The sequence below is a fragment of the Artemia sp. Qi Xiang Cuo genome, chromosome 4 (genome assembly GCF_049724085.1).
Source record: "Artemia sp. Qi Xiang Cuo chromosome 4, ASM4972408v1, whole genome shotgun sequence".
NCBI classification, from domain to species: Eukaryota; Metazoa; Arthropoda; class Branchiopoda; order Anostraca; family Artemiidae; genus Artemia; species Artemia sp. Qi Xiang Cuo.
Window position 1 is genome coordinate 32,482,956 of NC_142797.1, and position 27,542 is coordinate 32,510,497.

General features: G+C 34.4%; 1 protein-coding gene across 1 annotated transcript in view; it reads left to right on the forward strand.

Moving 5' to 3' along the window:
- The window catches only part of LOC148953021 (unextended protein-like), a 122,294-nt gene that overhangs the window by 13,243 nt on the left and 81,509 nt on the right, over window positions 1-27,542 (forward strand). The window contains exon 2 of the mRNA XM_089087848.1: window positions 20,676-20,841. Coding sequence (XP_088943974.1) covers window positions 20,676-20,841 — 166 coding nt within the window. The remainder of the gene's footprint in view (window positions 1-20,675; window positions 20,842-27,542) is intronic.

The window sequence follows — 27,542 nt, forward strand, 5'->3', positions numbered from 1 at the left end:
ACAATGGTCGGGGGTGGGGGGGGGGAGATTAACATTTTAATATCTCTGACATACACTTTTACGGTGGTGAAAAATGGCTAAAAGAAAATACTTAAAAAAACTAACAAAAAAAAGTTGGATACAAATAGGTAGAAGCTAGAGGTGAAAATACTCACATTTCCAAATTCAGACTGCTGTTGAGTGCCGTCCGTTTCTTGCATAGATGTGGTGGCAATGTCACTGCCTTGTACAGGTGAGCCAGTGGGGCTCCCCATTATGTGAGCAACTATCCATTATCTTTTCAGCTTTCTACCTGGCTGCATAGGAGTTGGCACTGGTGAGTTTTGAGCAGGCAGCGTCGGTCTGGAATGGATGTGAGTGGCCCCCAATGGACCGCCTATCTCCACTTGTTGTATTGGAGCGACGCCGTTAGTCTGAGCTCTCTTTTCCGGGGGAGGGTAATTGCATGAATCCTCTTCCTTAAAAAAGAAGGCAAAATTTAGCATGAAAAAAACAATTCCCTTTTACAGAAGAAAAAATTAGTCTGCACAAAGAATCCCCTCTAACCACACGGAATCAGGGAACAGAGTCTCTCTCAAACCCCGTAAAGCTCTTTTAAAAGATACAAGAATTACTTATTTAACACAAAAATTTAGTTTTTAACGGATACCAAGTAAAGGAAAACCGAGTTAGAATTGATTCATTGCCCTCTTCCCTTTCTTATATTTTTATAAAAGCCTCTTAATCATCTGTGAAATCCATTTGCTTTCATCAAATACAATTGAAAAATATCTGTCTAATTTGGTCAAAAAACAAACTCTTTTGTCAATGAGTCTTGAATCGCACATATACATCTTTTTTGTTTTCTTAATCCCGATAAGACGCATGCCAAATTTTGTTTTGAAATCATCCCCTCTTTGGCAACATGTTAAACACAGATGGTTTTATTTAGAGTGGAAGAAGATAGTACATTTTAAACTCGCGATTGGAAAAGGACATTATAACGAAAAAGAACTAAAACTACAGAATTATGCTCCTAACAGAGCAATGGAAAAGGGAGTTTTTTGTTTTACATAATAGAAAAAAGCGTGCTTTGCCGTTTCTATCGAATATACTCATTATATTTTAAAGTTTTGTATTGTTGGAGGGGAGGGGGGCTAAGTCCCCCTGAAATTTGAATTTACTGGTAAATGCTTTTTATCTGGAAATAAATTAAAAAATTTAATAAGCTGTACTCACATTGACAATTGACGAATCCATTGTTTTCACAGTTAATAATATGTAGTGTACTATAATCGATGTGTTAAAACATAATGAAAATTGAATTGTAGTGCATGAACATTTTATATAGTTTTTCAAGGACAAATAAAAAAAACAGATGTTGAGTTACATAATTTCGTGTGTGCTCCCAAACATGTTTGACTACTATATATCATACCAGTTTTTTTTTAAAGAATGTACACGTGGATTCATGACGTACATTCATTGTGCAATTGACAACAAAAACAGAAAAAAAACCTGTTTGCTTTAAATTATATTATTACGACCAAACTCTCAAAACATGCTTGACTACATTATACATTACCAAGTTTAAAAAACCTCGACTTTAGTGTGCCAACTTTTAAAATATTCACTCGTGAGTGTAGTGTCTCAGGCATGGCTTTTCCTTGCGCAATTCATGTGTATATTTTCATGTAGGTTTGTAGGGTTGAATGTAGGCTTGAAATCTATTACACTTTTGACCATATTCTTGTAGGCGTGAATGTAGGTGTGAAACTGTGTATGGTCTTGTAGGTGTGAATGTAGGTGTGAAATTGTGTATGGTCTTGTAGGTGTGAATGTAGGTGTGAAACTGTGTATGGTCTTGTAGGTGTGAATGTAGGTGTGAAACTGTGTATATAGATACTACTCTTGGGGTTCAGTTACACGCACACCAATGAATGCAATGTATTTATCGATAAGAAAATCCTATTGCAGAGCTTTTGATGGCTTCAGTTATGTAAAAGATCTAAAATCTGTCTCATGCTTAACTCCTTACTCTTTACTGTGAAGTTTGGCTTTTGTTCAAATTTTTTAAGAAACTTTGCAATTGGAAAAAAAAAGATGTTTCAAAGCACTAAAAAACTTTCGTTTAATGAACAGGGTGTTGCAAAGGGGGCTGTCCCCCTTATATACAAAGTAATTTCAATTTATTTTGAGTTTTAAACTTGCTCCTTACTTTAGTTGAAAATTTTTTCTATTTGTTTAATTACATTTAATGAGCCTTTGAGAATTATGTACCCAATACTTTTGGTAACGCAGAAAAAAGTGCCAATAACTGACCAAATTGGTGCCAGGAAAATGTTGAGGGGGTGGCCCATCCCTGGATCTGCCAGTGACTAAGTAGAAGCTCATAGATCAAAGTCTAGTTTTTTTCGAGATTTACGCTACAGAATAGAATGAATTATAGTTGTATGCTATTTTTTCTACTAGGGACCAATTAAGATAAAAATTGAAGGGTCATAAGTCACATGCTTCATCCTAAGGCAAGTTCAGGGTGTTTTAATTTGAAAGTGTAGGTGAATAGAATTGAAAAAGAAAGAAAATGATTAAATAAACTTAAACATAAAATGTGTGTTTGCCCTCTCCTCCGTTCCCCGTGTTGCTTTTTTTTATCGCTTTAAATCTATTTAATTCGTCTGGACAACTTCCTAAGAGTTTCAGTCTTGGGAGTTCTGCTGCAGGCTTTTCTTGAAGAGATGTTTCCTTCAAGTCGAGTAAATGTTTTGTAAGTCGTCGTCTTCCAAGCTTTTTGTATTTCTGCTTTAGTTTTTCCCTGTGCTTCTGCACAGTCACCAAGCCAATGCCTCTTTTATTACGCTTCTTTACCATATTTCACCATGGATATTTCACCTGAAATATATCCCATGTCACCCCACCCCCACGGATATTTTGGCGTTTGCCCCCCCTCCCGGAAAATCTTCTGCCTGCGCCCTTGTATTTCACAAAGCACTTTTGTGAACTAACTAGGCCAAGTTCTTCTTTTATTGCCTTTCTTTTCTTTCAAAATCTTTGACTGCAATCTAATTAGACAGAGCATTTCCATTTGCATATTATGCTGAAACATTAACTCATCATGCCAGCCGATACAAGTTGAAACCATGACTGTTTATCACCTGATGACTGGTTTTTATACCCACCTATTGAAACTAAATATGCAACAGTTCAGGAGTTTCTAATATAAAACTGATGGTAATAACTTTTAGTAGAAACAAATAAACTTATGAAAATGTCTTTTTTGAATTGATTAGGAAAAAAAAAGGTCAAATTGTGCCTTTCAAAATCCTCTACAAGTCCGTGTTAATTTTATTAAACTTGTATTTACTGTTCTTTAGACAAGTTCAAATAGAATTTGCGCAAAAAAGCCTAATTTAGAAAGACCAGACAAAAAAATAAAACAAATAGCAAACTCAGATTATGTTGCTAGATCAGAGGAACAGATAGAAACCAAAATTGATGACTTTATGCGTCTGTTATCGCTAAACAAGCTAAAAATATTTAACATGGAAGAGATAGCCGGGAATTTTGCTATTCCGTTCCCCCTTAAAAAGTGAACTAGAACTTTCAATTTCCAATCAAATGAGCCCTCTCTGAAGTTTATATGAACATTCCCTCCATAAGAACCATATATGCCCCCAGGGTATAACTCATAAACCCTGGCCCTGAAGACTGTGGGGAGAGAGTCCTGCTCAAAGATATAATTTCCAGAACTTTCAACTACGTTGAACAAAATGGCTATATTAGAATTTTGATTGGATATGTTTGGGGAAATGGTGGGCGTGGAAGGGGTGTGAGTTGCCTTCCAATCACTTTCGCCTGTTAAAAAGGGAACTAGCCATTTAAATTTACAATCGAATGAGTAGCTTTTGAAGCTTTTACGACAACGTTGTCTATACAAAACCTAATATGTCCCCGGGGCATAATTAACAACCCGCGCTATGAAGCATCTGGAGGGTTGTCATCCTCAATTACATAGCTTCCTGAATCCTCAACTACGTGGAACAAAATGGCTATCTCAAAATTTTTGAGGGCTATTTCCAATCGAATGAGCCCCCTTTGAAGTTTCTACGACGATCCCTTCCATATGAAGTGCCTCTGGGGAAAAAAAAAAAATAATATTAATAAAACATTGGAGCCGTACGGCCTTTACTATAGGCAACGCTATAGCGTTGCCCCTGATCAAGAAAAAACATCCTTTTTGGTTACTATAGCCTACGCTGCCTTTTATGTCTTAAAAATAAAATTCAGTGTTGGGGCCTATTTTGTATTTATGGTAATGAATAAGTAGTTTTGACTCCTGTACTGTACTACATTTCAAAGAAGATTTCTACCTACAATTTTATTTTTCATTAGGCATCGAAAGCATTGCAATCATTCTTTTATGTGCTTTTAATTCATATGCTCAAGCAGAATCATGTCAGAAATAAGAATTACCTCATTTTTCCTTTTGCGTTCTTAACTTGTTTGCTGAATACTTTGTTCTTATGTAAATATAACATTCAAACTCTATTTAAAGTATGATCTTGTCCAGAAAACGGACTTTTCCAATGTTTATCTGAATATTTATAAAACCAATCTCGATGAAAAGTTCATAATATCTCTTTTTGGTGTTGAAACTGGGTATATGAACGTCGCGGGGTCTGAGCTCTGGGGGTGTGGGGATGAGAGTGTTCTGAATCTTTTGCGAAAGGGTTCTTATTAGCGGGAAACATTCCGATTTTTTTTCAATTTGGTATATTTTATTAGAAATATTCAGGAGGACGTTCTTGGGAATGCCCTTTTGTAAACATATTCTTCAACCCCACCTCTGGATTAATATGGTTGCGTGTAGCCTATATAAGCTTCGATTGAAAGCGTTTTGATTCTATATTTGATCTCGAGAGAACCAAAATCTTGCTCTCGCTATGTCAGGTGTCAAGCTTGATTGTATTTTTCCGATGTTAGGTGCCTCTGCTGCACTATCAATTCTGGAACACAAGTCGCACAAAGGAGCAAATGACTTTAAATGCTAAGATTGAAAATCATTGCAAATCTAGACAAAATGTATCATTTCTACTTTTCCGCTAAAAAGCTAGAAATGCAATGAGTCTCAGGACTATTTAGTCCTCCGATTTCGAAGATAAGAAATACTTGCACGTTCCGTGATTTTATGATTTAAACAAGGTGCAAGGTCCCTACTTTTCTTCAAAAGAGTTGGCACTAGGAGGAGCATGGGACGTTGTAGGGTAAGCAGGTTTATTTTGAGCATCTAGTAATACAGATCGAAAATGTTTTCATGATTCTGCTTTAAACAAGACATAATATGCCTGACTTTCTGGTAAAAATTTAATGAGGCATTGATGGGAAGTCATGGATCCACTTTTTGCCTCCAGCTCAACTTATAAACTGAATTCTCACTTTTTTTTTCGTTATGCAGATTCATATTCTAATTTAGTTTTTTTTTAAGCAAACCACAGCAATGAAGTTGTCAGCCCCTCGGGACTCCAGAAATAATGCACTTCATGGAAGAATGTGTACAAAAGATCATACAATGCGCTTTTATCAACCTTCACAGATTTGTGGCAAGTGCTAAAATAAATTATGTCTCTTAGTTCAAAAGTTGATTCCCCTCACGTGAGCCAACTTTCCATTGTTGTCACTAATACTAAGAATGGAGCAAAGGATAAGCTCCAATCTATTTAACAATGATATAACTAATAAAGTTGGTAGACACATGTGATACCGTTGTTCTTCTCAATCACAAACGCAGAAAATAAAATAGCCAAGACAACCAAAATCCAAAATTTGGGTCTGCTGGGGAATGATCCTTTTTCGGATACCCCAAAAATTCTATATATTATTCTAGAAAAAATGGTAATGGGACCAGGGGACCGTTGCACGGTTTATGCATTTCTAAATTTTAATCTAACTTCAATTTCAAGCTGCTATATACTTACTTGAATGAAACTGTCCACACCGAAGCAGAAACATGGCTCGACGAAACGAAAGCTTGATGGAACAACTTCAGATATTCTCCTCTGGGACAGACTGTAAAGCTCCATTTGAGCTTACTTAGTGCTGGATCTGGCTCAAGGACAAGCAAAACCCATCATATTTGGCCCCATTCAAGGATCCTGCCTAGCTTTTCAAAATATGGTATCAAAATATGGTCAGAGGTCCATACTTTCGGCAGAACGTCGGGGATTAGACCCTTGTCACTTTAATTTCTACCCTTAAAATGAAATTGGTAACACATCAAGGAGGCACACTTGTGCCTCTATAAAGAGGCGACCCACCACAATGGTAAGCGATTTCCTCGCGGTCGCAGAGAGACGGCGGTGATCGCATTTTGTAGCCCAAGCTCAAACTAAACATACAAAGTTTCATCCTCCTCCGACTTTATCTTCATGGAGTAAAGTGGGCCGGAAGTTTCGACCCTCCCACCACAACCCCCCGTTAACGTTGTCCAACTGGACTGAAATTTATGGGTTAAGTTGTCCTGGGGCCCGGGAGTATATCATCGAAATTTCAGATCAATCAGCTTACTCCGTCCCTGTTTTCCTAAAACCAGATATAGCCACTTAAAGTTCATTTCTCTTTTTTTTTATTAGCCACGCCTACAGGCCACAGTTGGCAACGGATCCGGATGAATGAGGACTCATTCAAACCGGAATTCGACGAGTTAGGGCCTTTTGATATTTTCAGACAGAAAAAATTATCCCCCGAATTTACATTTACGAACAACCTTATTTTCCTATAAGATCCCATGTTAAATTTTCCCACCACAGCCCCCCTGTAAGGCTGTCCGATCGGACTGAAAATTAGAGGATGAGTTTCCCTGGAACCTGATAACTAATCCTAAAAATTTCAGCTCAATTCTATCACTCCTTTCCTGTTTTCAAAACACCAAATATCAGGTTTTGTGGGGATTTGTTTGCGTCAAAAATACATCACACGGAATAAAAATAATGTGACGTTTCTTTAGTGCAGTGGTCACTACTCCTGACTGTCAGGCGGAAGACCCGGGCTGGATTCCCCGTAAGAAAAATTTTTTTACATATTGAATTTAAAGTTTAAAAAAGAAACTCAGTTTCTTTTTTAAATCCAATCTATTAAATCCTTCGGCTTAACAGGCGTCTCCAGAAGAACTCTTTAAAGAGGCACAAGTGTGCCTCCTTAATCGTAAAGAGCAGGGGGTTTGGGGGCGGCAGCCCCTCAACTTTAACTCCTGACACGATCAGCTAACAGTTAGTCAAGCAATAATAAGTAATAAACTGTACAAAAATGTGCAAAAATTATTTGAAAAAACTACGTTTTCTAAAGAGTCTGAGTCAAAAGTTCGAACCTTAAAACGTACAGGGATTAGGAGGTACAGTTGGGGGGCTGCCGCCACCCAAACCACCCGTTTTCGCAGCCTTTAAATATAAAAAAGAAGTTTTTTAAACCGAAAGTAAGGAGCGACATTAAAACTTAAAACAAACAGAAATTATTCCGTATATGAAAGGGGCTGTGCCCTCCTCAACGCCTCGCTCTTTACGCTAAAGTTTTTATTGTTTAAAAAAGAGTTGTGAGAAAGTCAAACTTTAGTGTAAAGAGCGAGGCGTTGAGGAGGGGATAGCCCCTTTCGTATACGGAATAATTTCTGTTCGTTTTAAGTTTTAATGTCGCTCCTTACTTTCAGTTTAAAAATCTTTTTTTTTATTTAAAGGCTGCGAAAGTGGGGGGTTTGGGAGGCGGCAACCCCCCAACTGTACCTCCTAATCCCTGTACGTTTTAAGGTTCGAACTTTTGACTCAGCCTCTTTAACTCTTTAGAAAACGTAGTTTTTTTCAAATAATTAAAAAAGAAGGAAATAAATAGGACAGAACAAAGTCCTGTTGGTGCTTCATATTTTCCTTCAGATCTCCGAAAACATGGTGGTCCTGTTGGACAGTTTAGCTCACTGTATATATAACAGGCAGTATGATCTTTCTGTATCTCACCCATTATAAAAACCCGGACCGAGGTGCGAGTGCTCCAGAGAACGTAGAAACATAAGCGACATTAGATCTTTTCGCGGGCAGACAAGTCAGACATCTCTTGAATAAGAAACTTGGATTCGGCGTTGTAACGCTAAATTTTGAAGAAACTAATTTTAAATTAATTTATTCCAATACATATATGAAAATCGGTTATTAGTAGTGCAATGTTATTATTAGATGTTTATAGGAATTATTTGAAAAAAACTACGTTTTCTAAAGAGTTAAAGAGGCTGAGTTACAAGGTCGAACCTTAAAACGTACAGGGATTAGGAGGCACAGTTGGGGGGCTGCCGCCCCAAACCCCGCTTTCGCAGCCTTTAAATAAAAAAAAAGTTTTTTAAACTGAAAGTAAGGAGCGACATTAAATCTTAAAACGAACAGAAATTATTCCGTATATGAAAGAGGCTGTGCCCTCCTCAACGCCTCGCTCTTTACGCTAAAGTTTTTATTGTTTAAAAAAGAGTTGTGAGAAACTCAAACTTTAGCGTAAAGAGCGAGGCGTTGAGGAGGGCACAGCCTCTTTCATATACGGAATAATTTCTGTTCGTTTTAAGATTTAATGTCGCTCCTTACTTTCAGTTTAAAAACTTTTTTTTTTATTTAAAGGCTGCGAAAGCGGGGTTTGGGGGCGGCAGCCCTCAACTGTGCCTCCTAATCCCTGTACGTTTTAAGGTTCGACCTTGTAACTCAGCCTCTTTAACTCTTTAGAAAACGTAGTTTTTTTCAAATAATTTCTGCACGTTTTTGTACAGTTTATTACTTATTATTGCTTGACTAACTTTTAGATGATTGTGTATTATTCTTTTCTTTCTCGACAGGGTGTTTTAAGGGTCGACCTTGTAACTCATCCTCTTTAACTCTTTAGAAAACATAATTTTTTTCAAATAATTTAAGAAAGAAACAGAGTTTTTTTTAAAAAATTTAAATTCAGTATATAAAAAATTTTATCTAACGGTGGATCGAACTCAGGTTTTCCGCCTGACAACCAGGAGTCTCACCACTACACTAAAGAGACATATTTATACTTGTTTTTTAGTGAGGTGATGAATCTTTTTGACGCAAGCAAAACTAGATATTTGGTTTTTGGAAAACAAGGAAGGAGTGATTAGATTGAGCTGAAATTTCGAGGATAAGCTCCCAGGCCCCAGGAAAGATTATTCTCTAAATTTCAGCCCGATCAGACAACGTAAAAGGGGGTTGTGGTGGGAAAAATTAACATGGGCTAATATAGGAAAACAAGGTTTTTCGTAAATGTAAATTCGGGGGATAATTTTTTCGGTCTGAAAATATCAAAAGGCCCTTACAGGTCGAATTCTGCTTCGACTGAGTCCTCATTCAACCGGATCTGTTGCCAACTGTGGCCTGTAGGCGTGGCTAAGAAAAAAAAGAAATGATGAATTTTAAGTGGCTATATTTGGTTTTTTGAAAACAGGGAAGAAGTGATCGGATTGAGCTGAAATTTCGAGGATAAGCTCCCAGACCCTAGGAAAGCTTAACCTCTAAATTTCAGCCCAATCGGACAACGTTAAAGGGGGGCTGCGGTGGGAGGGTCGAAACTTCCGGCCCAGTTTACCCCATGAAGATAAAGTCGGAAGAGGATGAAATTTTGCAAGTTTCTTAGTTTGAGCTTGGGCTACAAAATGCGATTACCGCCGTCTCTCTGCGACCTCTAGGACCTGAAATCACTTAACATTGTGGTGGGTCGCCTCTTTATAGAGGCACAAGTGTGCCTCCTTGATTACAAGTAGGTTATGAAGTCTCGAGTTGGTTTTAAAGGCATTTTGAGAAAGTCTCTGCCAAAATACGTGTTCCAGGGTAATTGGACCGCTAATGGCAGATCAAATGAGAGGAGCTGTTTGTACGTGCCGATATATATATACACATATATATATATATATATATATATATATATATATATATATATATATATATATATATATATATATATATATATATATATATATATATATATATATATATATATATATATATATATATATATATATATATATATATATATACACACATACACACACACATATATATATATATATATATATATATATATATATATATATATATATATATATATATATATATATATATATATATATATATATATATATATATATATATATATATATATATATATATATATATATATATATACACATATATATATACACATATATATATACACATATATATATACTACGAAAACTTTACGAAAAAGAAAGTTTTTTTTAAAGAAAAGTAAAGGGCATATTAAACTTAAGATCAGTAGAAATAGAAGCCTACAATAACTCAAACTCAAAACGACCAGAAATTATTATTAAAGAATAAAAAAGGAAAGGAGAAGAATTGGTATGGCTGTAACACTGCATATAAATTTATATAAATGTATATATAGTGGGCTGTAATAATGCAAGAGGTAAATATAACATTGGTTTAAGAATGGAAAGAAAGACAAAGAATCAATTTACAACGATAATCAAGTTAAAAATAAGTTCTATTTGAACAATGCCATAATGCGATGACATTTGATTATGATATTTGGCGCTTCGCATTGATATTTCAGTTTTAAAAGTTTTATCAATTTTTTCTCAAAGGGAAATTACGTGGTGGGCATGAGTGTAGACTTGCATTTAAATTAAATGTAGTCACTTCCACTTTTCACATATGTTTATTGATATTTGTTTGATTTTTATTGTCTGTAGTACTGAGGATCTCATTAAGGAGATAATCAAACACAAGTTTAAAAAAAATTTGCCCCTTTGTTCAAAAAATGAGATAATCAAATATTTAAACTACTAAAACTAAAATAATTACTGGCTAGTTTATTTTCCTTGATAGGTACGTCTCTCGATTTCCGGATTCTTAAATTTTACTTCGTAACATGCACGTGTGCGCAAAATATCTTATAAATTGTTCAAGGTGTAAGTCCTCGCAGCCAGTTTCCTCGAACCCTAAAATTTGTCTCAATCAGGAACCCTAATCGCTATCTAAATTCAAAAAGCGCAAAGATTTTCTAACAGAGGTGTTTATTCTTTAAAGCTCAGGACAGGTCTGCCCATTTTATACGAAAACATTGATTGAGCACGAAACTAGGTCTTATCTCGGCTCTCTGCCAAAACATGTAATTAGCCTTTTTCAAGTCATGCAGTAACTACAATTTGAGAAAATAAAAATCCCGACGTTAAAAAAAGATAAGCCATCCAGTGGTGGATCCAGAGGGGGGGGTGAGGCCCCCCCTAACGTAGTCTAAAGTAGTGTAATTTACCAAATTAACGCAAGTTTGCGTTAATTAAACTTGCTCCTAACGCAAGTTTATCGGATCAACCTTTTTTGCCCCCCCCCCCCTCCCTAAAAAATCCTGGATCCGCCCCTGAAACCATCACATTTATTCCACCAGTTATTAGAAGAAAAAAAATTCCTTATTTTCAGAAATTTCATCAACCCCCCGCCCCCTTTTTTAGAAATCCTACATAGGCCAATCAGTGAAGTCCACTGTATATAAATAATAGATTAGCCTAAGTCATAATTTGTGTATAAATTAAGTCATACCTGTGAGATGGGATAGTTGCAAACCACTTGGCCGGCTCACCAAGTTTTTTTCTGCTTTCGCAATTACGAATAATACAATTTCGAACCATCTCTCATTGATTGACGCATACACACTAACATGCTAATGCATGAAGAACTGGGAGGAGCTTTTTGTTCGCACCGAGAATGAAGAGCCATAAATCATCTGCGGTAAACTTACTGCTAATTATATATAGACTGGTTTAACTGTGCAGAGACAATAAACCATTGTCGTTTCTCCGAAATTAGAAAGTTTTCCATAAAATCTCTCCATGGTAAAATAGCGTAGCTTAATCTACACATCAAAAACTAATTGGCTGATATACAGGTTCAGCGTTTACAAGGGTCAAGATATTTTTGGGGATATGGGGGCTGTAAGTTAACTCTACTTTTGGACCCAAAGCAGCTTATCAATACAGGATTTTTTGTTCGTTTGCACCATAATACGCTTAGGACATTTTTACGATATAAAAGTAAAACATTCTTGTTTCTTATGTGCGCGTTTTGTTTTTTGTCATTCGGTTAGTCGTTTTTTTTTTTGCACTAGTTCTCTAGATATGTGTTTCATAGGCTCTGAAGTAATGATTTTTACTCGTTTTAAGTTTCAGCTTGGATCTTTATTACCTTCATTTTTTTTTTTTTTTAGAATAACAACAACCCTAAAACGAGCTAAATAGCATGATAGAATGTTTTTAAATTTAGAGTTTAAACCACTTGCGCTCTTATATCTTTTTACAATTATGTCCATCGTGGTTGCAACAGTGGTTGCAATTTATAATTGGAGCAGTAGCTGCTCTCTAGTAAAGAGCGAATTGCAGCCAATAGTAACCAAATGTTCAAAGAGTCTTTCCAATAAACTATCTAGAGAGGAAAATTCAAATGACGGTGAGTTGTGCGGATGAAGGATGACAGATTGCCGAAGATTGTTCTTTTCGACCAACCGTCTAGGGCTAAAAGGAAAGCAGGTCGTCCTCGTTTGGGGTGGGAGGAAGTCATAAACAAAGATTTAAAGGAAATGGAAACTTCCTGGGAGGATGTAAAAAGGGAGGCTTTGAATAGATTTGGATGGAGGAGCAGCGTGCGTAGCTGTGTTGGCCTCAGGCGGCTTGTTGCTGTGATGAGTTGTTAGTAGTAGTAGTAGTTTCTTTGTATTAGTTTTAATTTTGTTAGTTTTAAGCTTTGATTTCGCTCTTTACTGCCATGAGAAAAACTGTGCGCTTTTTTGTTAATTAAATGAATAGTTTAATTTGTTATCTGTAGTAGGATTATAAATAAATGTTTTTATGGGTGCACTAGCTTAAGTTACTAGCTTGAACAAGATTCTTTTTATTATTCGTTAAATCTTAAGTATATCGGTTTTCAACCAGAAAAAGATAAGGATAGTGATTAAGCAATCGTTGGCTATCAAACTCGTGTATTTGAAACATGTCTATTCATAATGCATAGGCATATCTGTAGACAGGTTTGGTATTTAAAAGTGTTAAGAATTAAACATGAAATTCTTTAATAAAAAGGATTTCATTCCTAAAGAAAACTATTTTCAAGAATCGGAAATCTCCCGCCCACATAGAGGAAGCTTCCGACCTCTATCAAAATTCGGGTGACACACACCTATGATGTATATGAAGCATAAGAAAATACTCTTATTCTCAATTGCCACTTCAACTTCTTGTCAAAGGGAGAAAATGGCTTAAAGAAGTTTTGCATTGTATTAGGTTTGTTCGGTTTCGACCGAAAAACCATCCTCGCAATCGCGGTAAATTTTTTTGGTACTATGTGTCAAGGCTCTATCCAGGGGGGGGGGTTGAACCCCCCCCTGAAATGTGTGTCTGACTTGTAAAAACGTTACAAAAATGAACATAAACACATTTTGTATGCGTTTTTTGAGTTTTTTTTTTGTACCCCCCCCCCAAAAAAAAATTTTTTTTTTAGTAACACCCCCTCCGAAAAAAAAAATTCTGGGTACGGCCTTGTTATGTGTCCTAGTGACCACGCCAAAGAAGTGAAGTTAGGTTAACCCTAATGAAATATACCAAAATATGATGAAAAAATAATACTTAAGTAACCACATTTTTGGAAAATACAACAGAGAGTTATGAAAAGCATGCCGCCCAGAATGTATTATATTAAATACCTAACCACCTCTATATATTAAAAATTTAATTAAAATATAGCTGCAAAGCTGTTTCTCTCGCTCAGGCTAAGCTGATTATCTCCGATTGGACACAATAAACTGGTTTTATCAAACAGTTCGTTGTAACGAACTGTAAGTAAGGAGCGACCCGGCTCAATGGTAACCGAAACTGTAGAAAACGGATTTTTGATACCAATAGATACATTAAAAGAATCAGATTTTAATGCTGATTTCAAATATATAAGTTTTATCAAGTTTAGTCTCACCTAAAAGTTACGCGCCTGAGAAAATTTGGCTGATTTTCGAAAAAAGGGGAAAAGAACCCCTAAAAGTTATAGAACCCTAATGAAAATCACACCACCATATTCAGCGTATCAGAGAACCCTACTGCGGAAGTTTCAAGCTCCTATCTGCAAAAATGTGGATTTTGCCATTTTTTGCCAGAACGAAGTACACGGATGCGTGTTTATTTGTTTGTTTGTTTTTTTTTTGTTTTTTTTTTCAATGGTGGTCGTATCGACCCAATGGTTCTAGAATATCATGAGAGGATTAACTCAAGCGGAAGGTAAAAGTTATATTGCCTTTTTTAAGTTACCAAAAAAAAATGGAGGGCAAAAAGGCCCCATCCCACGCTAATTTTTTCCCCAAAGTCACCCGATCAAAATTTTGAGATAGCCATTTTGTTCAGCATGGTCGAAAATATGATAACTATGTCTTTTAGGATGACTTAATCCCCCAAAGTCCCCGGGGGAGGGCTGAAAGTTCTTAACTTTATACCCAATGTTAACATATAGTAGGCTATTGGTTATTGGGAAGTATACAGACGTTTTCAGAGGGGATTTTTCTGGTAGTGGGGGGGAGTGGGTCGGGGGTTATGTGGGAGGATCTTACCATGAAGGAAGTTTTCATGAGAGGAGGAACATTGCTATGAAGGGGGTGCCGGATTCCCCAGCATTATTTAAAAAAAGATCAGAAATTATATATAAAAAAAAACAAGTTTTTTAACTGAATGTAAGGAGCAACATCAAAACTTAAAACGACAGAAAACATAACGTATATGATTGGGTTCATCCCCTAGTCAATACCTCGCTCTTTAAGCTAAAGATTATTTAGTACTTTTATAAGAGCTATTTATTCTGATTAACGGCATTTGTGATTAAGGGGTCATTTTTAAAGAATTGGAACAAAATTCGAACTTTAGCTTAAAGAGCAAGGTATTGACTAGGGGGCGAACCCTCTAATATATGTATTAAAAATATAAGAACATAGAGCTTCAGTAAGCAAGTTAATTCATAAGTTACGTATATTTATTACTAATAAAAACGCTCGTAAATAAATTTGAACATGTTTTAAGAGATCCCTTTAACCAAATATAATTGAAATTGATATTCATTTTTTTTAAATTATTCATGTACGGTGAGCCAAAATAAAAACCTGTATTAATTCAAAAACGTTCGAAAATTAAATAGAAAAAAAAAACAAGTTTTTTTTAACTGAAAGTAAGGAACGACGTTAAAACTTAAAACGAACAGAAATTATCCCGTGTATGAAAGAGACTGTCCCCTACTCAACGCCTCGCTCCTTACGCTAGTTTGACTTTCTCACAACTCTATTTTTTTTTAACAATGGAAAGCTTCAGCGTAAAGAGCGGGGCGTTGATGAGGAGACAGCCCCTTTCATATACAGAATAATTTCTGTTCGTTTTAAGTTTTAACGTCGTTCCTTACTTTCAGTTAAAAAAAACTTGTTTTTTTTTATTTAATTACCTATCAAGAACAAAGTGTGGCCGCTATAACATGCAAGTACCAATTTTTTGTATGCCTGATGGAATGGTTACTGCTAGGACGACATATGCAATTGTTGTATAGTTTAGATGAAACTGTGTCAGTTTTCTAAGTGTGAGGGAGGATAGGAGGAATTTAAGGACTGGTCCTGGAGGATAGGAGGATAGGATTTAAGGAGGATAGGAGGAATTTAAGGACTGGTCCTGGAGGATAGGAGGATAGGATTTAAGGAGGATAGGAGGAATTTAAGGACTGGTCCTGGAGGATAGGAGGATAGGATTTAAGGAGGATAGGAGGAATTTAAGGACTGGTCCTGGAGGATAGGAGGATAGGATTTAAGGAGGATAGGAGGAATTTAAGGACTGGTCCTGGAGGATAGGAGGATAGGATTTAAGGAGGATAGGAGGAATTTAAGGACTGGTCCGTGAGCCGTTTTTGCAAAAATTAGCATTCAGGATCCAAAGGGTGACTTTATTTCAGGGCGCCTTTCAAACCATGTAAATACACTCAAATGTCAAGGTTGAAATTTAAACAATGACTTTTCCATTTTTTTTTGTCTGAATGAAGTTAGATGAACATAATTTAAGACCTCTTTCCGACGGACTCTCTACCAGGGCGAACATAATATTTTATTTGGGGTGAGCGTTGAAAAGTCGAACTGGGAGCTGTCAGATTTGCCATATCTGCTCGTACGGTTTTTTTCTTTCTTTCGATAGCTGGTCATGATATATAGATACGTATTTATTGCAAAAACGAAAGCCTCTTTGGGCCATGTTGAAAAAAAAAACAACAAAAAACAAAAACGTTTGCCCACAGAATCATAACACATGACAATAACACACATAATAAAGTTTTTTTTTGTATTTTCATCAGAGCTATTTATTCTTATTAATGGCCTTTGTGATTAAGGGGTCATTCTCAAAGAGTTGGAACAAAATTTGAACTTTAGCGTAAAAAGCAAAGTATTGGCTAGGGGGCGAACCCCTAATATACGTAATAAAAATATACGCATATAGAACTTCGTTGCGCAAGTTAATTCGTAAGTTACGTCAGATCAAATTTTCGAGAAATCCATTTAGCCCAAAAAAAGTTAAATTAATATGCAAATTTTGTTTTAATTATTCATGTGCGGTGAGCCAAAATGAAAGCTGCATTAATTCAAATACGTTGAGAAATTAAATAAAAAACAAGTTTTTTTTTAATTGAAATTAAGGAGTCATATTAAAATTTAAAACGAACATAAATTATTCAACGCCCCGCTCTTTACGCTAAAGTTTGACTTTTTCTCACAACTCTACTTTTTAAAACAGTAAAAAACTTTAGCGTAAAGAGCGGGGCGTTGAGGAGGGGACAGCCCCTCTCATATACGGAATAATTTCTGTTCGTTTTAAGTTTTAATGTCGCTCCTTACTTTCAGTTAAAAAAATTTGTTTTTTTTTATTTAATTAACGTATTAACACAAGTGGTTTCCTATTACACAAGTGGTTGCCAATTATTCTGTTTAGTACAATTATACCTACCATCTGATTATAAAATTGAAAGATTTTCCAGCATGTTGTTCATTTCAAGAATGCTTTGGGGATAGTTGTATATCCTCTCTAATAAATACTTCCAGAGCATTTAGCCTCAGCTGCGATTCGAACAGAGCGCAGTAAGCATCGATTCTAAGAAAGTGACACTTTTAGAAAACAGGCTTTTCGAAAACGAATGGACATGTCCGCTACAACGTTTTGTAGTGTTTATAACCGTCTTTTACCGTTTGAAGTACGAGTCGAATCATTAACAACAATATTTATTGCTGTCGTTTTATAAACGTGCCGTTAGCGGTTTTATTTTGCCGTTGGAATCGCTCAGCGCAAAACTGCAGTAGTGTACAAGAGGCCTTGAGTACAAGAACCGGTAGTCGGCGTTTCCCTCACACCGGTAAATCGCCCCCCCCCTCCCTCGCGGAAAATCCCCCACCATCCAGATAATCCATCCCATGGAAAGTTCCCCCAGACGCAAAATTGAGCAGCCACAGAGAAAGTACAAAAATAGATGCCTCAAAATGTCGATCAATATTCTAAGGTGTTACTAAAGGACCAGATATCAAAAAGAGTTTAAGGACTGGGACTTGTTGGCCTCTGATCACTTTTGTTTCTTAAAAGGGCACTGGAACTCTTAACTTGCCATCAAAGAAGCCTACCTCCGAAGTTTTCACGACCCCCCCCCCCTTCTTCCAAATGAAGTGCCTCTAGGGGAAAAAATAATGATACATTGAACCCTTGCGGCTCTTTACCATGGGCAACGCTATAGTATTTGCCTCAGACTTGAACAAATGAGTAGAAATTTCAATTCCTCTTCTAATGAACATCCGAAATTATCCAGGGGGAATTTTTGGGGGGGGGGGGGGGTAGAACCACAAGAACCTTAGGCTTGACGCCTGAGAGAACCTTCATAACTTGCAAAAAACAATTCTTCTTTGCAGTTGACGTAGCATTTATATTTTTATGATTGCTTTTCACTAACATTTGCATCACAGTTTTTATTGTTAATTTGTTGATTAGGAAATTTGACAGAAAAATTGCCTTCGGTTTACCAGGGCATATAAAACAATAAATTAGTTTAATTGGTTTACGAGCCATGAACAAGCCACTTGAATGATTTGCAAATAAAAATAGTTTATCTTTTCTTTGCATTCTGGATTGTTATTTTGCAATATTGTTAATTACACAGTTCAAGGAAACTGTTTCTTGCTATTACAGCTTACATAACCTATGAATAATAATTCATTTTTGGTTTTTTTTTTGTGATATTCCTTGAGAAGCTGGTGGACGGCATTTTGTTGGCTCAAATAATTTGGTTAGATCATGCATAAAAATTAAGAGTATTTATTTATTAGACTACAGTATTTAATTCGCTAGATGGGCTATACGGAGCTGAACTGGTTTTATAATGGGAATTATTACTTGTATATGTATTTTAACAGTTAATTCATAGGCATTCAATGTGCATACTTTTTGCAGAAGATACATAGGCTGCTGATCTGTATTTTTATTCGCCTATGGTTAGATTTCATAACCCCTGAATATGATTTCAAAACATGTTTGTAAATGTTCGGTTACTATGAGCTAGGGTGGGTTCTTTACTAGGTTGTCCCTAAGGGGGTAATCTTGAACGTTTTAAAAAAGACAAAGTTTTCCTGATAGAGGTAAAGAGCGAAGTTTAAACTTAAAACGGACAAAAATGATCGCTTCAGAGCAGATGCAACTTATACCACCAGAACCAGATGAAATAAATACTCATGATATTTCCCTGTATTTTATAGGATTTTGAAAACTAGTGCTTTATTGAAATTAAAAAACCCACACACACAAAAAAAAAGACATGATGTTGTTTAAGAGCAGAAAAATCCTTGAGAAAAAGCGTGTTAAAATATAAAAATACGTAAAGTAATATGATAATCTTCGTTCGTTTAAAGTTTTGAAAAAAAATGGTTTTTAAATTAACTTTTGCTTGTATTTTTTTAAATATACAAAATAGAAGTGGCAACACAACCTTGGCCAAAATTAGATGATAATATAAAAAATGTCATCGTTTTTTTTTTAATCTAGCCCTGAAAATACAATTTACGTCCTACTTCTCTAAAACTCCCCAAAGGAATATGCAGAATTTCGAGGGGTATGTTATCACCGTTTACTTTCAGAAGACGGAGATAGAAAATTCACTTATTTATGGCATTTTCTTCTTGAATTACATATGTTTCTTTTACACAACGTAAGGTTCATCCACATAGTATATAGCATCAGGAAAGCATGCGCAAAGGGCACTGCTTGTAGCTAAAGTAGGCATAGTCTATATGAAGTCAGCGCAAAAAAAGAACCCATTGTTTTTTGTACCATACAGTATCTGCCCCTTATTTAGACAATGAATTTTCAGACAAACTTGCTGCGATATGATAAAGAAAGTAGTTAGACTAAGTTAGCAAAACTTTCTGAAATTAATTTAACTATCAATTCCTGAAAATTTCTGAAATTCCTGAAAATTTCTGAAAATTCAAGCCAAAATCCAACGAGAATCTCAGCAATATTTGGCTTTGGCACGCTATGCTCTGACTTTGACCTACCAACCCTGCGGAAGGATTAGCCACGCGGTTGGAATTTCAATTTGATATACCATGTCGTGTAAAACCAACTTAACTAATAATTCTGGAGAAAGATGCCTTATATTTATGACATACTCACACTGCAGACTATATTCTTTAAAAATTTCAACTGAATTAGAGGAAAGAATTTTTGACTTCAAAACTCTCAGGTCTCCTCTATCAAGTTAAGCGGGTGTTGAGTTGAAAGGGACTGAGATATACATCACCGTAAAAAGTGTTTTTTTCTGTAATTATTAAATGGTACAATGTTCACTTCAAACAATCCATTTTTTTTTGTTAATTCTGAGGATATAGCAACTGTCTTCTCTAACGTCCTTGCAGGTACCATGAGTGCAAAGATGTAGACCTGTTATGCCGTAGAACGACTCTTACATGTATCTTTGAAAGAACTAAAATGAGCCATCTTTAAATAGGGCATTACTGATTTATCTAAATTAATTCTAGCATATACAGTATGTTTTTTAAGGAATGTTTGATTTCGAAGGTTGATGTTGAGGACTAGAAGCAAAGGTTAAGTGTAATTAAGTGATGTGCGAGGTAGAGTACAAAAAATTCCTACCATCTATAATATTGCTTTTCAGTATTTTTTTTCTTTTTTTTAATGTATTCTGCCTCTTTATTATCATGTCTCTAAATAATGATGACCTACGAAATTTCTTCAAGAACAAAAAACCTGTCAGAAGGTCAAAAACTAAGTAAACATCGCGTTCAACAAAATAAACCCAGTTTTCAGATTAAACAATTGCGAATAAAAATGACTATTGTCAAATTTTACCTTTTATGTTTATATATGTCTTATAGTAAAGACGTTGCAATTGGTGAAATATCCTTATGTGACAAATTTCGACGAAATAGTTTTAAAGCTTTGGCTCTGCTATTATTATTTGTTATTTCTAATTTATACACTATTAAGAATTAGGCACCTGCACCTTTTAGTACCGTACATATAATCTGTGACTACTGGAGTGTGAAATGTACCAACGTACCTAGGAAAATATATTCTTTTCCACTAGGAAGAAAAGAACTGAAGAGAGTCGGTTGTCTAAGCAAGTTACTTTACGAGCAGCTCCTTCACATAATTTAGAAGACGAAGATGATTTGGCCCTGCCGCAAATCGATCCTGAGAACCCTATACCCGACACTGAACCAGCAGTTGTTTATGGCTTGAGAGTGGAAGTGGTAAATAATTTTTTTCATAACGTCAGTCAGGATTTCTGAAATATATATATATATATATATATATATATATATATATATATATATATATATATATATATATATATATATATATATATATATATATATATATATATATATATATATATATATATATATATATATATATATATATATATACATCATACTATATATATATATATATATATATATATATATATATATATATATATATATATATATATATATATATATATATATATATATATATATCTATATATATATATATATATATATATATATATATATATATATATATATATATATATATTTATTTATATATTTATGTGTGTGTGTGTGTGTGTGGGTGTGTATTGAGCAGTACTGTCAAGTACTAATATTTGCGTGTTCAAATTAAGATATTCAAATTTAAACAAGAATGGCAATTATTTAAATATTTTCATGCATTCTAATAAGGAACTATGATAGCTAAACTTCGTAAAAAAACAAATATTGAAGTTTAGTAAAGTGATTAGTTACCTACATGTATGTGCGAGCGCTGGTGTCAACAGTCGATATTTTTATGTTACCGGTCTGAGTGCTGGAAGTTCGAGTGAAAGGAGGGCCAACTGTGAGGTCGAAGGTCTGTGTACCGGTCTGAGCAGAGCATATATCTTGCTTCAATAATATGGCAATATAATAATGCAATGGACCATTTTCTTACTTCAATAATGTTGCATATAAGGTGAGATTTTATGGTTTTGACGGAATGCTATTGACTGTCACCCAACATAGTATGTCGAGTATATGGTCAAATGGGACTTGTTCTTGAAATATGCTTTAAATTGGTTTTGGAAAAGCCAATGTTATATGAAAGCTATAACATTATCAATTGCTGCAGCAATGACATAAGTTCAAGCTGCGATAATTTGAATTTGAAACGATACAAAACTGAAGTTACCCTTGACTTCAAATCCTATGCCTTAGCGACTAAAAAAGGAATAGAGTTAGTGCTTGAGACAGAATACTATTAATTTAAAAAAAGACACAAATTTGAAGTTAATTTTGCTTTTATCGATTTGTTACACTTTTTATGGAAAAAATTCCTTTTTATCTTTCAAATATTTCGACAACTGACACGAATAAAATTTTTAAATGAACCTTGGTAATTTTCGAAGCAATCTGTTTAGTTTGTTTAAGCAGTGTTTTGAATTGATTAATCAATAAATAGTTTAAAAATTAATTTCCTATTTACTTTTAAGTTATGTGTTTAAGCGGCAGTGGTTAGGACAGAAGTTAACTGCGTATCAGTAGAAATGCCCCTATTGATCCGAACGGGGCACCATATATGGGCATAGCCTCCCTAGGGAGAACACGTGGTTAATGGGGCCAATGACCTCTTTTTCCAAGGTCGATGTTGTTGTTGTTGTAAGTGCACGCTCGAGGCGAATGTCAATGTGTCCAAAAATAGGAAACAGTTAGATCACACGTGACAGGGGAACTCAAGGTGTATTGATTGACAAGACTGTTGAATTAATTTGCTATTTATAATGATAATTTTTGATTCAAGGAAGGGCAATTAATATTTTGTTTCTAAAGGGACGTTTTAATTCAAGATAGGGTACTTAATTTGTTGTTTCTAAGGAGACTTATTGATATAGGAAACGGGAACTAATTTGCTGCTTCTATGGGGAAGGTGGGGAAGAGATATATTGACTGCGTAATCGAAGGGAGAGAATTCCCGAGAAATTGATTACATAATTGGTAGAGCCCTATCAGGAGCTCGTGACGGGAATCCATATATGGGCATAGAATGACGTAATCAAGTAGAGAAGAGTGATTTCTGAGAAAATTTATTACATAACCGATAGAACCCTATCAGAAGGTCATGACGGGAATCAATTTATGGACATAGAATGACGTAATTGACAAAGATAATGGTATGTTTAAGAAATTTATTAAATAATTAATATAACCCTATCAGAAGGTCCTGACGGGACTCCATTTATGGACATAGAATGCCGTAATCAACTGTACAGTTTTTTGGTTACCTCAACACCAAAAAATACTTTTCAAATACCATTTCAGAGCAAGTTACTTTCTTAGTGTCCCTCCTAAGCCCATTTTCCAACTTTAAGTCCTTATCTTTTTCACCCACAACTATACTTTACAGCTTTTTGGATACCTCAACATCAAGAAATACTTTTCAAAGACCATTTCAGAGCAAGTTACTTTCTTAATGTCCCTCCTAAACCCATTTTCCAACTTGAAGTACTTATCTTTTTCACCCACAACTATACTTTGCAGCTTTTTGGATACCTCAACACCAAGAAATAATTTTCAAAGATCATTTCAGAGCAAGTTACTTTCTTAATGTCCCTCTTAATCCCATTTTCCAACTTGAAGTACTTATGTTTTTCACCCACAACTAAACTTTACAGCTTTTTGGATACCTCAACAACAACAAATACAGTTCAAAGACCATATAAGAGCACGTTACTTTCTTAATGTCCCTCCTCAACCCATTTTGCAACTTGAAGTACTTATCTTTTTCACCCACAACTATACTTTACAGCTTTTTGAGTTTCACAACACCAAGAAATACTTTTCAAAGACCATTTCAGAGCAAGTTACTTTCTTAATGTTCCTCCTAAACCCATTTTGCAACTTGAAGTACTTATCTTTTTCACCCACAACTATACTTTACAGCTTTTTGAGTGTCCCAACACCAAGAAATACCTTTCAAAGACCATTTCAGAGCAAGTTAATTTCTTATTGACACTCCTAAACACATTTTCCAACTTGAAGTACTTATCATTTTCATTCTCAACCATACTATACAGCTTTTTGGATACCTCAACACTAAGAAATACTTTACAAAGAACATTTCAGAGCAAATTAGTTTCCTATTGTCTCTCCTAATCCCATTTTCCAACTTGATGTTGATATCTATATCACTTACCAATCTACAGTACAGGATTTTTGATACGACTGCACGTAGAAACACTTTTTAAAGACCATTTCCGTGCATGTTGCTTTCTTGTTGTCGCTCATAAACCCCTTTTCAAAATATAACTAGTTATGTCTTTGACTCACAACTATACTTTACAGCTTTTTGGATTCCTCAACACCAAGAAATACTTTTCAAAGACCATTTCAGAGCAAGTTACTTTCTTAATGTCCCTCCTAAACCCATTTTCCAACTTGAAAAACTTATCTTTTTCACCCACAACTATACTTTACAGCTTTTTGGATACCTCATCACCAAGAAATACTTTTCAAATACCATTTCAGAACAATTTACTTTCTTAATGTACTTCCTCAACCCATTTTCCAACTTGAAGTACTTATATTTTTCACCCATAGCTATACTTTACAACTTTTTGAATGTTTCAACACCAAGAAATACTTTTCAGAGGCATTTCAGGACAAGTTCTTTTCTTAATTTGCTTCTTAAACCAATTTTACAAATTATAAATTTTTCCATAGTAGATAGAAAAAGCTATATCATAGCTGTGAATATTTTCTCGAAAGATAAGCAGTTCTATTTCAATTTTAAAATTTTCTCAATGAAGCGAAGAAAAGTTCAAGTTCTCTTCTGAATTTTCTCAATGAAAAAGAAATTAGTTTTTATTCAATTCTATTTTTCCAAATAATATAAAAATTTTCCACTTTAGTTCAGATTTTTCTCAAAGGGATGAAAAATTTAAAATACTGTTCCAAATTTTCTCAACGATGTGAAGAAAATTTCATGTTCTCTTCTGAACTTTAACAAAGAACACACTTCAATTCTAATTTCTCCAGAGAAAACAAAAATCTTCCACTTCAGTTCTATATTTCACAAAGACTTAAAGAAATTTAAAGTTCAATTCTAATTTGTCGATGGAAGATAGAAAAAGTAATCCCCAAACCGAAGGAACCCCCCGGTCCACACAGGCCCGCCGCCCCCCGGGCCCCCCCAAGCCCCCCAAAGGACCCCGAACCCAAAGGCCCACAAAGGCCCCCCGACACACCCAAAAGACCAACAAACAAAAATTTCTCTTAGAAATAATATTTTTCATCACTGATAACACTTTTTCTGTTCGAACTAGCAAGTTTTCTAGCAAAGATACCAAATTTTTTCATAGAAGTAACATTTTTTGATTGTGATAACAACTTTCCTGTCAGAAGTAGCAAGTTTTGCATAACACTAACAAACATTCTCATCAAAGTAACAATATTTTACTTTAATACTAACATACTTTTACTGAACACACACAAATTTCTCTTAGAAATAATATTTTTCATCAATGATAACACTTTTTCAGTTCGAACTAGCAAGTTTTCTACCAAAGATACTAAATTTTTTCTTAGAAGTAACATTTTTGATTGTGATAACAACTTTTCTGTCAGAAGTAGCAAGTTTTGCTTAACACTAACAAACCTTCTCATCAAAGTAACAACATTTTACCCTAATACTAACAAACTTTTACTGAACAAACAAAATTTCTCTTAGAAATAATATTTTTCATAACTTATAACACTTCTGTTCGAACTAGCAAGTTTTCTACCAAAGATACCAAATATTTTCATAGAAGTAACATTTTTTGATTGTGATAGCAACTTTTCTGTCAGAATTAGCAAGTTTTGCTTAACACTAACAAACCCGCTCATCAGAGTAATTATATTTTACCTTATTAATAACATACTTTTACTGAAAAAACAGAAATGTAGCGTATAAATAATATTTTTCGTCAGTGATAACACTTTTTCTCTTCGAAGTAGCATGTTTTCTACACAAAATACCAAATTTTTTTGTAGAAGTACCATTTTTTTATTATGATAACAAATTTTATGTCAGAAGTAGCAAGTTTTACTTAACACTAACAAACATTCTCATCAAAGTAATGATATTTTCCCTTAATACTAACATACTTTTAATGAACACACACAAATTTTTCTTAGAAATAATATTTTTCGTCACTGATAACACTTATTCTGTTCGAACTATCAAGTTTTCTACCAAAGATACCAAATATTTTCATAGAAGTAACATTTTTTAATTGTGATAACAACTTTTCTGTCAGAAGTAGCTAGTTTTGCTTAACACTAACAAACCTTCTCATCAAAGTAACAACATTTTACCCTTAATACTAACATACTTTTACTGAACAAACAAAAATTTTTCTTAGAAATAATATTTTTCATCAATGATAACACTTTTTCTGTTCGAACGAGCAAGTTTTCTAGCAAAGATACCAAATTTTTTCATAGAAGTAACATTTTTTGATTGTGATAACAACTTTTCTGTCAGAAGTAGCAAGTTTTGCATAACACTAACAAACATTCTCATCAAAGTAACAATATTTTACTTTAATACTAACATACTTTTACTGAACACACAAATTTTTCTCAGAAATAATATTTTTCATCACTGATAACACTTTTTCTGTTCGAACTAGCAAGTTTTCTAGCAAAGATACCAAATTTTTTCATAGAAGTAACATTTTTTAATTGTGATAACAACTTTCCTGTCAGAAGTAGCAAGTTTTGCATAACACTAACAAACATTCTCATCAAAGTAACGATATTTTACTTTAATACTAACATACTTTTACTAAACAAATGCAAAGTTCTCTTAGAAATAGTATTTTTCGTTAGTGATAAAAATTTTTCATTTAAAACGTGAAATTTTTCGGCAAAAGGTACCAAATTTTTTCTAAAAAATAAAATTTTTGATATTGATAACAACTCTTATGACAATAGTAGCAAGTTTTGCATAACGCTAACAAACCTTCTAATCAAAGTAACGTCCTTTTCCCCTAATATTAACATACTTTTACTGAACAAACAAAATTTCTCTTAGAAATAATATTTTTCATCACTGATAACACTTCTGTTCGAACTAGCAAGTTTTCTACCAAAGATACCAAATATTTTCATAGAAGTAACATTTTTTGATTGTGATAACAACTTTTCTGTCAGAAGTAGCAAGTTTTGCTTAACACTAACAAACCCACTCATCAAAGTAATGATATTTTACCTTAATACTAACATACTTTTACTGAACACACATAAATTTCTGTTAGAAATAATATTTTTCGTCAGTGATAACACTTTTTCTGTTCGAACTAACATGTTTTCTACCAAAGATACCAAATTTTTTCGTAGACGTACCATTTTTTTATTATGATAACAACTTTTCTGTCAGAAGTAGCAAGTTTTGCTTAACACTAACAAACATTCTCATCAAAGTAATGATATTTTCCCTTAATACTAACATACTTTTACTGAACACACACAAATTTCTCTTAGAAATAATATTTTTCATCACTCATAACACTTTTTCTGTTCGAACTAGCAAGTTTTCTACCAAAGATACCAAATTTTTTCTTAGAAGTAACATTTTTTTATTTTGATAACAACTTTTCTGTCAGAAGTAGCAATTTTTGCATAACACTAACAAACATTCTCATCAAAGTAACACCATTTTACCCTAATACTAACATACTTTTACTGAACAAACAAAAATTTTTCTTACAAATAATATTTTTCATCAATTATAACACTTTTTCTGTTCGAACTAGCAAGTTTTCTAGCAAAGATACCAAATTTTTTCATAGAAGTAACATTTTTTTATTGTGATAACAGCTTTTCTGTCAGAAGTAGCAAGTTTTGCATAACACTAACAAACATTCTCATCAAAGTAACAATATTTTACTTTA